Source organism: Dufourea novaeangliae, unplaced genomic scaffold (genome assembly GCF_001272555.1).
Source record: "Dufourea novaeangliae isolate 0120121106 unplaced genomic scaffold, ASM127255v1 scaffold65, whole genome shotgun sequence".
NCBI lineage: Eukaryota > Metazoa > Arthropoda > Insecta > Hymenoptera > Halictidae > Dufourea > Dufourea novaeangliae.
In genome coordinates, this window is record NW_015373961.1 from 2259287 (window position 1) to 2275824 (window position 16538).

Consider the following 16538-nt stretch of genomic DNA (forward strand, 5'->3'; position numbering starts at 1 on the left):
TTTGTCTGGAATCAACTTGGCTGTCGGGTGGCCACACCTACTATTGTTCCCAATTTTTCCGGCTATTCAGTCGCCTATTTGTTTATGCAAATCTGCGGATCTTTGCAGTTGCGAAACTGTGTTGGCTTGTACTTATAGCGATGAATAAAGCATAGCAGTATTTTTTTATACACTTGACACATACTACATACATTAGAACTAGGGGTGACGAAATTGAGTAAACTTCTTTTGTAAACCACATTTCTACAATTAACGAGGGGGATTAAATTTGGGTCCTCTACCCCATGGTTCACTTCCTAAAAATGTTCCAGTCACCTATCCAAACCCACAGAGCGCTTTCCAAGGCCCGAAAAAAACAAGACATCCAGGAAACCGATGCAACTCCGCTCGCTTTCACCGAAACACCTTGATTCCCATTTGTATGAAAATCGAGTCGAGTTTCACGCGCGGGGCCTGACGGGTAATTGCCTGCTCGATTCCGCGTAAACATCGTCGGGTTAACCGATCGTGGTTCCGACCGAAAACTCGAAATCCTCGGATACACCGTCGAATATAATACAGTGTACTCTGACTATATTGCCACTAAGCATATTGCCACGCGAGGCCTTCCCCTTCACACGTCCTTTCGAGCACACGAATTCGCTCTCCCACCACGTTCCGTGCGCCGGCGCACTAGCACGATCCAGCTGTTGCGCAGGCGCTGAGGCAGAGCCTATGACGATAGAACCTAGCATGGAGGGGGCTCTGAAATCAGTGCCATTTTACTCCTCTACAGCCCCGACCATGGCAATATAGTTAGAGTCCACTGGCCGACGGTTCGTCGCGCGTACAAACGCAATAAACCCCGGCACAAAGTAGTGGAACGTCCGTGTATGTGTGTGCGTTCGTCATGAATTTATCGCACGAAATCCACCGCGTCCCCGTGCTGGATATAGGCATCATTTATTTTTATGATCGTTCCGTCGCTGGAATACTGGGACTCCCGTGGCAACCGCCGCTCGCGTCCATCGTCGGCCGGTGATTTATACGCGTTTCGATAGAAAACTAGACAATTAGGTCACAGCTGGCTCGCGCGAAACACATACACGCGACGAACGGCAGCTCGCGATATATATACGACACGTTTGCGTCTCTGGGCGAGATACACGCGCGTGGGTGAGAGACAAAAGCTGCCCGCGAGAGCCACTACTAGGAGGGATGTGTTGGAAAGGAAGCCTAATTGAATCGAATCGCGGACGGTGTAATTTTAGAATTTCCTACGCCGGCGAACGTTCACCGGGGCTTGCTCCTCTCTCTATCTTTCCATTGGTGCTCGTTGAAATTCGACGTTCCGTGGTCGCTTTACCGTTAACGAGCGTTCGGCAGGTAACCCCATATTCTGCCTCCGCGCGCCATTACGAGCTCTGCGCCCGCGATGGATGGATCGGCCGTCGATGGTGGATTCAGGGAACGTTTAGGCGAACGGTTTTCTTCGTTGTATGCCGGAGAAGGTTTAGGTTCGACGCGAGTAAGATGGATAGGGGGTGGTGAATGGAATATTTTGTGGATGAAAATGAAGATGTCCGTCTGACTAGGATGTCGAATAGGAAATAAGGAGACTACGTGGGGATAAGGGAAGGAAATAAGGATGTTTCCCTTTTTCTTGTAAATTTATGCTTTAATCGGTAAAGTCTCGATAACTGCTCGGAAGGATTTCTACGTTAAATACTTTCGCGACATCTTTACTACTGGAGGTTTCCACACAGGAAGCTCGGCCCGAAATGCAGTTCATGAAGTGGAGATTCGTGAAGTGTAGAAATCGTGTCCCTCTGCGATAACTGCTCGAAAGCGGTCGCGAGTTTCAAGCGTTGATCGAAGAGTTACTGTACTCTGACGATTCGAAAATTATAGTATCCAACAAGTTGTTTTTACCGTTACGTAGCACACTAAGGTGCGTATCCATTTGTTGCGTATCCTCGTATCGTATCACCACACGCGACAAGTGGATACGCACCTTTAGAAATGTTTGTTTTTTCATTAAAATCAGATGATTTTAGAATTTACATATTCGGTTCACTTCCTCTAAAGAAGATAAACTTTTGTTACCATACTATGACTGAATACACAGAGCAAATACAACTAAAATCAGCTCCGACAGCCGACGTATTAAAGTTACCACTGTATCCCTAAACAACCGGTCGGAAAATCATCGTGTGTTCATGCGTGAATTACGAGGACACTGATTAATCCAAAAGACACTGATGAATCACAAATAACTGTCTTCCAAACATTCGAAAAATCACGCCGATAAATTCAACCAGCAATACACATTGTTCCATATATTGCATAATCATTGCGGAAATGTCCCCGGGTTCTTACAATCTAGCCCCGTTACGAGCTTCATAAACCGTGATTTCTGTCGGGCCACGTCGCCCCGAGCACGCGTGAAACGCTCCCCGAAAGCCTCGGACTTCCTCATAAAGCGTTGGCGCGAAAATATCGTCCGAGAGGAACGCGCGTTGTCGCGCGGAGTTACGTCGTCGCGGTGAAAACACGGTCGAAATTAAAGTAAGATGGAATTTATTAGGTATGTCGAGGGTTTGGGGGGGGGGGAAGACGGGATTCGAGCCCGTTTCCACATTTCCGTTACCACGTCGCGCCGTAGGTGGTGCAAGCCTTTTATTCCGTGTAATGAAACGGCCGCCACCGTCTCGTCCGGAAATAGTGGCGGCTCGACGCGGACTCGACCGTGGTGAAAACGCTTCGGGGATCATTTATTCGGGGACTTAATGGTGTTGAGGAATGCGGGAGAGCAGCCACGTTTGACGCTGACACCAAAATGGCGGCCGTGCGGGCGGAGAGGGAGGAGTGGGAGACCTTTGAGGGCCATCATCCCGGAAATTGATGCGTGCAGTATGCCGTCCGGAGGACACCCTAAAAGCTTCAGGAGTGCTTTTTCATTCGTCCGTTCTTTTATTAGATCGCGCCCTTTACCCGCGACTTTCTGTTTCGCCGGTTGCTATCGACGCGTTCCAGAGAACCTGGGGAGGATGCGGCGACACTCTTCGTGGCCGAGATCGGAATATTCGGGAAGAAACGACAGTGTGTACTTAGACGGAATAAATTCTTTCGAATGGAAAATATTGTGCAAATAAAACTTTGAGGTCGTTGGGTAAAATAATCACTTATAAAGAATTTTTTTTCGTTGAAGGTTTCATTACCGGTTGATAAAATTTTATTAGAATTCATAACTACAGCGAGGAGATGCATAGTGAAGGCCTAAGTAAATTGTTAATTCGAATAAAAACTTGACGTTCCAGTCACCGATCGATGGAATTAGAAAAAAAATTCCTAAACATATTTGAAAAGCATCGAGGCTTCTCAAAATCACTATTTTCAGAGTGATGATTATGTAAAACTCAGAGAGATCATTATATCAGAGTGTACAACACTTTCCAAACATTGACTTCCATCGAAATGTTTTTCGCATACAAAACGGAGTCACTTTTATTCACGATTCCACAAGCCCCATGAATCTATCGCATTCGACGATTAGAAAATAAAAGTGTCCTGTTGTTTCTCAGCTCTGAAGACACCGCCAGCGTTCCACGAGCAACGAAAGCAACTGGAACGGGCGAAGACCGGGGATCTGCTGAAGGCGAAGATCCAGCAGAGACCAGGCAGGGAGGAGCTGGTCAGGCAGCACATCCTCGAGGATGTAGGTCACGTGGATCCAAGCCTGGCGGAGAGGCAGCGTATGCTGAAGAAGGCCAGGCTAGCCGACCAACTGAACGACCAGCTAAGTCATCGACCTGGACCGCTCGAGCTCATCCAGAAAAATATTCTCCACACGGAGGAGCCCATTGAAAGGGCGGTCAAAGGTGAGTCCATGCATCCTCACCATCTGCGATCTTGATCGATATGCGCGAGGCATTCGAAAAAAGTTAACGCCTGAAGGGTAGCAACGTTCCAGTCGGGTGAAGAAAATCGATTCTTTTAACCCTCTATAGTCCACATTTTTTCTCCAAATACAAATTAACAATGAATTTACAATTTTCAAAGATTTCATTATTACTCCTGATTCTCAAGTTAGGATTGACAATCGCTACAAGGAGTCTTATCGGTTGCCAAAGAGATGTTATAAAACACGATGTGTATTCACATAGTGGCAAAAACTAAAATTAGACCAAAAAAATGTTGATATATTGATATGTGATTTTAAAATCACACGGGGTTATAGAGAGTTAACACTGTCCCTCTGCCCTACTGACGGCGATACATTTGAATTGTATCGATATTTCCATCGAGAATATTGTCGGTATCAATACTTAAAATTAAATCAATAATTAAAATAAATCATTCAATATCGATATTTGAATCGAAAAGTATCAATATCCAAAATATCGTCCATTACTTTGCCCTCTATAAGCGAGTAGTTCAGTTATTCAAACGTGCTTCTATTATTCCGTTCACAGAGGGCCACATTCCCTTCAAGGCCACCTGCGAGGGCCAAGTAATGAAACCCCAGCACCCGGACCACTACATCACCTTCGAGGACGATTCCCAAAGCTCCGAGGGCGCGCCGTCGCCGCAGCTGGAGTCCCGATCGGACGTTCTCGAAACGGCGGCCGCCTCCGCGGGGATCGTTACCGTTTCGCTTAGTATTCCGACGACCGGCGGTGCCGTGGTCGTCTCCTCCACATCACCGGTCTTCCAGCAGGCGGCGAACGAGCCGACGATACAAACGTTCGCTGAGCTCTGCAATACCGTGGTCGGTACGCAGCAGCCGCCGCAACAGCATCAACAATCCCAACAACAACAGGCTCAGCAGCACAGTCAACAGCATGCTTCGACGCAGGTAAACCACTAGGAACCCAATAGCATCCCAAACTTTTCCGACTCACCGTTCCCTTTTCAAAGTTCTTTCCGTTCAGCGTGTCCCCTTTGGGTAAACTATCTCTATTATCAAAACTTCCAAGCATAATCGTTTGGGTGATCTTTGAATTATGAAAAGTTGAATTAAAACTAAAGAAAACAAAATACCTAGAACGTACCTCCAGATCTTCCACCGGTAGAGGGCAGCGCCCCCCTTTGGGAATATATGATATACGCGATCCCTGGGTAAAAAAGAGAGAAGTATTTAAGAGATAATAGCGAGGGAATTTTTAGGGGGCTTTGTACAATCGATGGGTCGGGAAGGAAGGGGAAAAAAAGCTCGTCGGGATCGACGCAGAAATAGATTTACCGTCGGACGTTAAGTACCGGTCATAAATTGGTGACCGACGATGTGGGCCGATTAATCGAGGATTCCCCGATGGACAAAAGAAAAACCGCCAAACGATCTCTGTTAACAGGCGAGTCAGACGAACGGTCCATCGACGACCCTCCTTCCACTGGCGCCGGCGCCCAGTCCGATGTCCTTGGGCTCGACGACGTCCAGCCTGAGTCCCCTTTCGAATATCTCGATAGCGTCGCCCCCGGCACCACCGCCGGCCGCCATCACCCCGAGACCCCAACCGAGCCCGATCGCCGCGTCCACGTGTCAGAGGAGCGACGCGCCCGGGAAGGATAAGAACAGGAAGAAGTCGAAGACCAAGAGCCAACCGAAAACCCGCACCATCAAGTTTCACGAGTACAAGGTTAGTGTTGTTTCTATCATTATACACATTAGAGTGATTAGACACTCGATGCAGCGATTGTCTGTGTGGAGATGTGGGTGAATTCGTTCGAAATTTCTCGTGTCGTTTGTGGATAATAGTTTGAATTGGTATTGATGAAAGCAATGGTAGCTATGAGCAGTCGTTAGGTTCAGAATCTCCTTGGATCTTTGATAGAGACAATGATTACTATGAAACTCCATGTTACGTTTGTGGAAACGAGGCTTGACGTTTACAGTAAATCATCGATGAGTGTTCGGAGGAACTGGCACTGAACATTAAATATTTCATAAATGGAATCGAACGGAATAAACAGAATGCAAATGGAAAGTAATATATAAGTATTAAACGTAAATAGAAGCTTCAGAATTCCAAGCTCTATTACTTTGCTGAACCTCATTAAAGAGTCAGTGTTACATTGGTGACGTATCTCTATCAGTGCCGAGGAGCCTTCGAGCACTCATCGATAGTTTACTGTAGTTCGAACGTTCTGTAACTCGAACAGGAATTATTGAGCCTTCTGTGCTCGATAGATACGACAGCTTGAACTGCCCAAACACCTACATGTGGGATCGGGAACTCCATACCCAACAAAGGAGCAAATAACATCGTTGGAAAATAGGAGGGTTTCGTGGAACAGTGGGTAGAATCTCTGCTTTCGGCGCCAGGGGTCGTGAGTTCGAATCCCGCTTGGGCTCGTCTCATTTTTCCAACGCTCCTACATACTGTTGAATTCTTATCCACTATATACATCCTTCTACGAGTCGACCCTTTGTACGTTGAGTTCGTTTCAATATCCCTGCATTGACGTAACCAGAGAAGGAGACGCATTCCTGTCCGAGTAAGAGTCAATGTTACGTTAACTGCTTTCACTCTTGATTCCGTTCAAGCTTGTGGGCAGGCATGAGCGTTCTTTACGCGCGCGAGGTGCAATTAGATTGCTGGAGGAATGAGCGCCCGTGCTCCCGCACGGAAACATACACATCCAATTTTACGACGTCTCCCTGGCGAAGTACTTTTATCGGAAATAAATTTCGAAACAAAAACAGCCCATGACGCGGTACTATAATGACCATGTATATCCTATCAAGACGACGCAAATTTACAAAGACGTAGGTATATAGTATACAAATACATCCAGAGAAGAGGGGCAAAAACAAGGACCTTGCATAAAAGAAAACGGAGAAAAAAAAATGACAACCAGAAAGGCAGAAGGGAGCAGGGACAAAGAAGGGACAAGGTGGAATAAGAAAGTCGAAGAGAAAAAACCTGGAGGGAGCAAAGAGGAGAAAAGAAAGCGCTTGCGAAGGGCTGAGGGGGGAAAAGGGGCCGGAGAAAGAGGGAAGCGCAGAAAGAAGCAAGAGTAAAAGAAAAAACGGGCACGGCCGGTAAATCTCGGCTCCGGTAGCCCGCGAAAGAAGCGATTCCCCTTCGTCCGTCCACCTTTCTTTCTCTCTCAGTTTCTGTCGAAGGGAGAAAGAAGCGCAGAAGGAGATCGTATCGGGTGATTAACTCTCGCGATCTCTCGAAGGGCCCGGGGGCCCACCTCGTTAGCTCTGAGTAATTCGAGCGCTAATTGCACCTAAGAGCGAGGAAGCCAGGGAGCGGGCGGATGGGAGAAGAGCGGATCCAAACGGGGTCCGAGAGAACGGGGGTCCAAAAGGGAGGTGGCGGAGGCATTAAAGCACCCGCGATAGGTGCCAGCGGAACCCGGGCCACGCTCCCGAAACATTCGGGATATGGCGTGGCTCGGCGTGAAAGCGAGCCCCGGGAATGGGCGTGCAAATGAGGGCGCAAGAAAACATCTTGATGTATCATTTATCACTCGTTGCCCTCGGGGCCTCTCTCCTACATCGTGGACCTCTCTTCTTCTTCCCACCGACGCGATTTTCGCCTTAGTTTTTTGCTCTGAAACGTTACCCAACGTGGCATACCCGGAATTTTTCTTCTTCGTGGAACGAACTGAACGCTGGAGGTAATTACCCGCGGTAATTTGTGCCCCACCTTGGTGGCGCGTCCGACGTTTTAAGGATACGGGTTGACTGAGTGGTAGCTGCGAAGCTTAGGGGATTCTTGCGATCTGTTGTATTCTACGCTGGATCTTGTAGTATTATAATGGTGATTGTACGATGGGTACTTGCGGGTCTAGATAATGTGTTGCTTATGACACTTCGGGGCGCCTAAAACAGGCCACCTGAATGTCTTGGCTGCTACTGGTGATGCAAAAAAATGTGTCAGACCAAATTTCCGTGGTATCGAGAAGCACATAATTCGATGTAAAAGGTTTTTTGATAGGTGAACGTGTAGGGGTCAACTTTGTTTTTTAACACTAGGTTTACGGGCACTTATCGTGTAGGTATCTCCACGGCACGCATCAACGAACCCGCAGATTTTCTTTGAAAAACAACTTACTTTATATAATACACAATTTATGATCTCTGAAATTAATGCATAGCTATAGAGATAGGTATACCACATAGAGAATTTCGAGGTTAGAAAGCATTCGAAATGCGTCAAAATGACGCGTCCCGTAAACCTAGTGTTAAATAGAAAGACAACCTTTTACATGTCTTCGTAAATAGGTCATTGTACACGTCTTAGTATCCTCTACTAGATGGTACAATCCGACGGATAATATAGTTGAAAGTTCGTTTTCTAATCGAGTCTCATCTGTAGCTATTTCCTACTAGGCCTAATGGATCCACTTTCAGTTCTTTGCTCGATACTTCTTCTCCGTGTCTTCGCTTATACTCAGTGCCGAAGCACAGGATGCCAAGCCCCCAGTCCCTAATTAGGACCGATTAATCCTGATTAACGTCGAACAATGTCTGTCACCAGGGCCCGCCAAACGCGCAGAAGACATCGGTGTCGTCGACGACTTCCGGTCTCGGCTCGGCGCCGCCTGGCGAGACCAGCTACGAGCTACTCCTCCAACAGCAGCAGCTCTTCCTCCAGTGGCAGCTCGAATGGCAGCACAAGGTAAAACGCGCTCGGCTTGCTCGAGCCTCTCGACTTTGTTACGTGCCGTTACGTGCAAAACGGAACGTTAGGCAAATAGAAATGTCCCGTGGTCGCCTCCGCTTTCATCGGGTCGTTAGCAACACTCGAATCTCTCATACGGATACGTCTCGTTAAACGCGGGTAGACTTTCTCCCGGCAATTTGCATAGCAATTACTCGATCCCGTTCGGATTTATAATCGAAGATCGCGTTTCTCGGGGAGGTTACTCAATCGAAAGTCGTCTGTTACGCGGCGGTCAATGTGTCTAGTGTCGCGATGGTGTGCTCGATCGTTGCGTAACAAAAGTTTTTGTCGTGCAGTATCCTCAGATCATCCTACCAGCGGCCCAGAAACCGTTGTCTTTGAACAGTAGCGGCGCCAGCGATGCTGGAAGCATCAGCGGAAGTAGCGCGAACGCTCCCAGCCCAGCGCCCTCGAATTCCTCGAACAACCCCTCGGAACAGCCGCCGTTGAGGCCTTTGGGCAAGCTGGAGGAGATGAAAGGTAACATCCCTATGTCCCGGTTCAACTTCATTAGCAAGTCCTTATTTATTTTACACATTTACGAGTTCGTGTCGTCTAACGAAACCTATTCCCATAAATAAGCATGTGAACAGTGGCTGGGGATATTGACCGGGATAAATTCTGCCCGTTTCAGTAAGCGATCTCAAAGTGGAACTGAAGCGCCGAAACTTGCCGGTGTCTGGCTCGAAGCCACAACTGATCGAGAGATTAAAACCGTTCACGGAATTATCTAGCGGTAACTCGACGTCTAGCTCGAATGGACCGCACGTGACGCACATGGGCCACATATTGATGGACACCCCAGGGCCAGTGACATCGGACGATTCTAGCTCCCATGCCAAGAGTCCCGGCTCGGCCATTAAAGACGAGCCGAACAGTCCACGGATAGATTCTCCGCATGGCAGCGAACACGACGATCCGTCGAGCCCGCCAGGTACCCTTTTCTTTTCATGTCACTTGAAAATTTTCGTAAGCGATTTGTAATTCGATTCACCATCTTTGAAGTAACCAGAATCGATCTTCCATTAAGAAATAAGTTATAGTTATACTTACGACAATATCCGAAAATCTCGAGAAAACCATTCTGGAACGCAACAGACGTCGGTGTTTTAACGCTGCAGCCCGTGTTTCAGGCGACGACATAATCAAAGAGCAGAGAAAACGGATAGAGGAGCTGCAACGCGAGCTGTACAAGTCCCAGCAGCAACTTCAACAGATCCGTCAGACTCAACCGACCACCGTTCACGCCGAGAAACTGGTGCTCCAACAACACATACAGAACAAGATGCAGCAACAACAACTGGCATTGCATCTCCAACATCTGCAGCACTTGCAACAGCAACAACAACAGCAGCAGCAACAACAGCAGCAACAGCAGAATCAGCAGCAATCTCAACAGCAGTCGCAGCAACAGCACGCGGCGTTCCAACAGCTGAACGCGAAGGCGAGTCTCGCGGCATACTTACAGGCGCAGCCGAACAACACTGCCGCGATATTGGATTCCTCGACTTTGACCGCGATCAACAACAAGAAGAATCAAGCCAAGAACAGCGCTACCGTCCAAATCCCCACCGCGATCGTTCTGAACCTTGCTAAACCTGCGAAATTAAATGGTTCCCTGCTTGGTGCTCTGGTGGCCCAGGCGCAAGCTCAGCAGCAGCAGCAACAACAACAGCAACAACAACAGCAGCAACAGACTGTTGTGTCCGAGGAAGGAAAGCCTCCACCTCCTCAGTATGACGAAGCTGCGAAACTTCTGAAGGTACTGATAGTCTTGTCTTCTGATATATTAAAGAAAGTAATAGCATTTGCTAGTTATTAGTGGTTCTCGTTCATAAATTTCAAAGTATCAATTAAACGTGTCCACGTGTTCAGGTAAAAATCGAGCCAGTACAGAAGAACCACATCAAAAGCCAAGTCGTGGATGACGTGCTGGAGATCCTCATAAAGAACGGCGAGCTACCTCCGAGCGCCGCTCAGGATCCAGCGACTCCGACCACCCCGAACAGGCAGCTCCAGCAGAATCTGGTGTTCACGGCGCCGGCGGACAGCCAGTCACACTCGTTGGTATTCGCCGCCGCCAGCCCGATCAGCCCGATCAGCCCGATAGCGATGGAGGTCTCCCAAAGTGATTGCGTGAGTTCTCCGGCACCGGCACCGCCGCCACCGCCCCCGTTGCCTTTGGCGACGTTCTCCATTCAACTGCCCAGTGCATTGCAACAGTTACAGCAGCAAGAGGAAATGACGTCGTTCAATACGGACCTGTTGACCTCGGAGGCTGAACTGGACACCGCGATGCTTCTCAGCCCGCAGTCTACCCAACAAGCATCGCCGGATCCTCAACCGCCGCAGGAGGTCACGTCTTCGGATAACGCGAACTTAGATCTTAAGGTGAGCCAAGAAGCTGAAATAAATCTTATTCAGGGTAAGTCGAAGGTTATAGTGTTAGTACATACTATTTCCTTTTTTTTTTTTTGTCAGGAACTTGGACTAGACCTAGAGACCCTGGACACCATGGACTTCGGTCAGCTAGAATGCGATCTAGGCGTTAAGATGGAGGCACCCCAGGAGTTGATGGACATCGGAGACATGCCCATGGACATGGACGACTCGGACTGGTTGGATTCTCTGATGCCTCAGTCACCTCCGTCGGGTTCCACGACGATGTCGAATCATCAGCCAGCCTCATCGATGAGTCTGTCGTCCGGAACGGATATCTACGATCCGTTGCTGGCCAGCAGCCAAGACCCGTTCGATCTCTTCAACATGGAGGACACCGACTTCAAGATGTCCTCCGATCTGTCGTTGACGTGGGACAAAGTCGACTTCGCGACCTAGCCCGGGATTCAGCCTCGGAGCTCGGCCTTGTGTACTTAACCGACCAAACGACGGGGTTTTACTCGACAGAGACGAACTGGAGCCACACAAGTGCTACTACACGCGTGTTGTGAATCATGTCTGTGACTGTTTGGTGCATTTTTTACAATTCGTTTCGCAGCAGATACTTGCCTCTGGGATATACATATATATATATATATATATATATATATATATATATATATATGTATATGTATACATACATATTCGTACACGAACTGTGGCGAATCCCAACGTGAACGCTGAGCGTATGTACTTATCACGCAAGAACTTGTTACGCTTCCCGAACAAAATCGAACGGAGGACTTTCACACGAAAATTAGGAGTAAATGATAGCTGTACAATTTTCACGAGCGAGATGTTAGGTGAGTAATTTAAAACCGCGTCCAAATTGGACGGTGCACAACCGCGGCGAACGGGTTTTTGCCGTTGCACGGAGAACCCGTGGACGCGCGTGAAACCGACCGCGAGAGGCGATCGTCTCTGAAAACGGTTTTTCTAGAGCATAATTGTCACGAGTGCACGAATATACTTCGGTCTTCCTCGGTCAGTAGAAATTAGAACCAATGCACGGGGAGCTCTTTCGTTTCCGCGAAGTCGATCGCGCAAGATCGTTTTTTTTTTTCCGTGGATCACATTGGTCCACACTGGGATGATACGACCACTGCGCCTCGCAATATCGATCGTTCGACGAGACCATAACAGGGCGACAACGACGATGTCTTCAAAATTCTCCAAAGAATCTTCTTGCGAGCGTTTTTAGCTAGTTTTTACTATCCACAGTCTACAGTCGTGTGTTGCTTGTGTTTTAATAACTGCGAATAGCGTGTGTGTTAAACCGGAAACCATCGGGAAAGCTGCGTATATGTTTTTCCTCGTATGCTTCCCCCAACCACCTGACCAACCAGCCCTTCCTCCTGCTCCCCTAACTCCCACTCCCCCAAAACAAACGAACGAACCATTACTACATCGTAATAATATAATCGGATAATTATTTACATTTACGAGAATCTAATATAAAATGTAACGATTTCATGGTATGTATGTATGTATGTATGTGTACACGTGTGTGTACGTACATATACATACGTATATTTATATATATATATATATATATATACACACACACATATATGTGTATATAAAATACAAATAATATACGCTCCGTTTGGAAGCCGAGAAATAGAAACGACTCGATAGAGAGAGAAAGCACGTGGAAACGGTGCAAGAGTGTTCGGAACGGCTTTCCCGCACAGCTATATAATTTTCTAAGAAAGAGCATGTGATGTTAGAGGTTACATTATTACATTATCTTTAATATCTCAGTAATCGCATAGAAACTTCGGAATGGGTGCAGACAATATGGTGTACCGATGTCAGGGTATCGTGCGGTTCTCCCGTTTCTTCTTATTATCCCCCGCCCCCTCCCCCCCTTAATGAATCATTTCGTTTTGTTGATTTTTTTGTGACATTCCATGATTTCCAAACTCGAGCACGAGCAAGAGATCGAAGCTACGCGCGAGAGCGCGCTTTTTAACGCGTCTGTTTTAAACAGAAGCGTTCGAGGGACTCGTCTCAGAATCTTACGCGTGTGACCTCGGTTCCGATCAGACCCCGTTACCCATTAGTAATTATTTTAACTGGAAATATGGCTTAGAACGAAATCGACGTTGACCGAACAGAAATCTTCACCAAAAACACGACATGAACTTTCTTTCGCCTGTTTCTCAACTCTTTTGATTTTCACTGTTCGATGGTTTCTTAAATTTTCAATTGTTTCCTTTTCCAAAATGTGTGGTTCTGCCGTTCGTACCAAAGGATCGGTATCGAGAAACGAAAATAGATTCTATCAAACATACAATCTTGAATATGAAACATGCCGTTGGGGTGGGCAGATGAGGACGCACGTTTCCTGAGACATTTCCCGCAGAACCAAGTGGCTTCGTAACGTTCGACGTAACGATAAAGGATCGCACTGCCTAAGTCGGTAATAATGAGAGAAAGTGGTGAATGCGCGTACAGTGTTATCCGTGAAAATGTTTGTGAGTGCGTGGAAACGGTATCAGCGTACGTGTGATCAGCGATGGTGCTAATCGAATCCCCTTAACTAGAATCTGTAAATTTGTCCTCCGTTGTCGAATCCACGAGACACCCTTGCCTGTCGAGACTTTCGGAAAATTCTTTGGATTTAGTAATCACGCAGGATCGGATAATTTCTCCTTTAACGACGAATAACTCGAGCGACACGACTTTCCTCGGTGCAAGGTGTGCTTCGTCGATTCGTATAGGTTAGGTGTGTGAACCCCCTGTTCTCGCGATCACAAAAGTGTCACGTTGGCAAGCGAGGTCGTACCATCCATCGGTCACCCTACATCGCACAAAGATGAAGCAGCAAATTAGTATGCAACATTCCAGACGTTCACGCGCAACACAGAAACATCCCGTGGGCCTCAAAACACCATGTTCCTCGTTAGACGCAGCCAAGGAACCAAAACCAAACCTAACCCTCCCCGTTTCCAGTTTGTTTTCCTGTTAGAGATTAATCCCAAAAAAACGTCTCAATTAACGTGCTTACTGTTCGTTACACCTGAATTGTAAAGCTTAGATCATCGCTTCCTCTAAAGCTTTATATACTTCACAATCGAGTAGAAAGTGTTTCAATGCATATATTGATGCAATTGGCAGAGGACGAGAAATGATCTTTTCTCTATTGAATCAGTAGACACTGAACATTGTATATTTCTCAGGAAACGTGAGTAAGAATAACGTGCAATGTTCTCTGGTTGTATATTTCCTTCATATATTGTTCAAAGCTGTCCCCTCCGTTCGAGGAGAAGTAGGTAGTATCAAAGACAGGCACCCAAAGTCGACAGAATGGATAACGTACAACAAGAGAATATTGTACACAAATGAAAATCAAAGCGCAATCCGTGCAAAGCTTGAGACACGTTGTAGTTGCTACGCACCCATTGGTCGAGACCAATTCGAAACCCGTGCATTTAGATCGAGGCCAGTTCCCTTCAGATTGCAAAAAGTCGCTTCGTAACCACGCTACTAACTCTGCATTTAAGTCCTCTAATCGTGCGCCAGTAGGGAACCGAAAGAGAGAGAGAAACCGCGGCGCTTTCGCGCGGGATGAAAAAGGAGGGAACATGGTGCGTGGATCGGGGTTGAGAAATCGTGCCAAAAAATGAAAATACCCCCTTGCCACCGCGTATCGCTTCGTCGTACGAAACGTAGCGCCCGTTGCCATGACAATAAGAATTTTTAACGTGTTGTAAAATAATAATTGTATTATACGTGAACTAGGGCCGAGGATAGTGCTGACGATACGTCGTCGAGTGGTGCGAACTTGCTTGTACTGATTTACACGAAGCGGTGTTTTCCATGAATTTTCCTCTTGAATCGTATCCATTGCTATGCGAATGGAGACCATTTGATGTTTTCGTATGTACACCTTCCCACCTCATAGAAATGTACAATGACACACGAAGGAGAATAAAGTAGCCCAAGAGGCTACATTCATGAAATGCACTGACTTTGTAGTCGGCGTGAAGTTAGTCGATCGTTCACGGTGTTACTCCAGTTGCTACCATTAGCTAATCGATACGGTAACGATACGACCATTGAATACATCCCTGAACGATCAATTAAATATGCTCCGATTATTTTGTAATCGTAGGCGAACACTTCGCCCGTTGGACAGCACACGATCCCCCAAATTTTTCTTCTTTGTCTCTCTTTTTAACGTGTCGCAGCAAATATCATTGCTTGTCATTGCGAATCCGCGATTATTTCGTTTCACTTCGAATCATGATATCTGTCGATGATCGATCGATTGATTTGTCAGGCTGTGCGAATCTGGTAGTGTCTCTGTGTCGTGAGACGCGTGAAAGTGTCTTCTTTTTTTTTTTCCTTTTTCGTTTGTATAATCGATGCGTGTTTGCGAGAGTGTGTCGATGGGTTGCGCGCGCGCGACGAAAATATAAACAACAGAGGAAAATAAAAAATGCGAAGAAGACGAAGTAGAAAGTACGAGTGGAGCGGATTAGATAAAATTTTACATTTTTTTGGGACGTGAGCATATCGTCCGTGTATAGTTTTGCGAGTGATGTACCGTGTATAAACGTGCTATCGCGCAACTGCGCTGAAAAACGACAAAAGTTTACAAAAGCAAAAAAAATGAAACAAAACGTAACGTACGATTGCTCGTGCTCGTACGCACGCATTACACACACACACACACACACACACACGCATATACGTACACGCATATACAGACACAAACACACACACAATCGCACGAACATATTTTGTATGAGCATGCGAAGAAAGAAATGGTATAAGTTTTGTTAAGTAACTATGAATTTATTGTAATGATATCTACGTTTAAGTAACGATCACGTAATTATTGCTAGAGAGAGTGTTATTTATTTTTATTTGTTGCAAATTTATCGATTGCCTTCCATTTGAGTAAATAAATAAATCTAAAGTTATTCGCTAAGTCGTTCGTTTCTTTTCCTGAGTTGTATTTGCGAAACAGTTTTGTCCTCTGTTCACGAGCATCAAAGATACCTTTAAACTGCGTAAGTCCGTGGTGATATTAACTATGTTCTTTAAGCTTTATTTTATGAGCTTAACAAAAGAGGAACTCCATGCGAAACCTTTTAAAAATCGAGTCGATAGGAAACCTTGCATTTTTTGGGTAACAAGTTTTAAAGTTCCATTTATATCATTTCCATTTATATCATACTTCCAGCAGCATTCATATTCCAATCAATGAATTTACAGAATAAGAAAAAGGAATTTAAAGTAATTTTCAGTAGTTCCATACATCTTTATCTCTAATAATTTTCTAAAACATTTAAAGTACTAGACATTTTTACACTTTGAATTTCATATCGATTTCTAAAATAATCCTAGTTCGATGTAATATAGAACGTGGTTTTATGAAATAGATTAGAAGTTCGCAGCCATTAGCTCGATATTGTCTTCAGTTTA

The 16538-nt window shown here is 46.2% G+C and overlaps 1 protein-coding gene across 1 annotated transcript in view; it reads left to right on the forward strand.

Annotated features, from left to right (window-relative positions):
• LOC107186468 (MKL/myocardin-like protein 2) overlaps positions 1 to 11498 on the forward strand; it is a 115388-nt gene extending 103890 nt beyond the window's left edge. The window contains exons 6-14 of the mRNA XM_015574330.1: positions 3564 to 3860; positions 4455 to 4837; positions 5334 to 5618; positions 8475 to 8615; positions 8957 to 9140; positions 9295 to 9594; positions 9794 to 10422; positions 10536 to 11051; positions 11142 to 11498. Of these exons, the coding sequence (XP_015429816.1) occupies positions 3564 to 3860; positions 4455 to 4837; positions 5334 to 5618; positions 8475 to 8615; positions 8957 to 9140; positions 9295 to 9594; positions 9794 to 10422; positions 10536 to 11051; positions 11142 to 11498 (3092 nt within the window). The remainder of the gene's footprint in view (positions 1 to 3563; positions 3861 to 4454; positions 4838 to 5333; positions 5619 to 8474; positions 8616 to 8956; positions 9141 to 9294; positions 9595 to 9793; positions 10423 to 10535; positions 11052 to 11141) is intronic.
• Positions 11499 to 16538: the final 5040 nt, after the last annotated feature.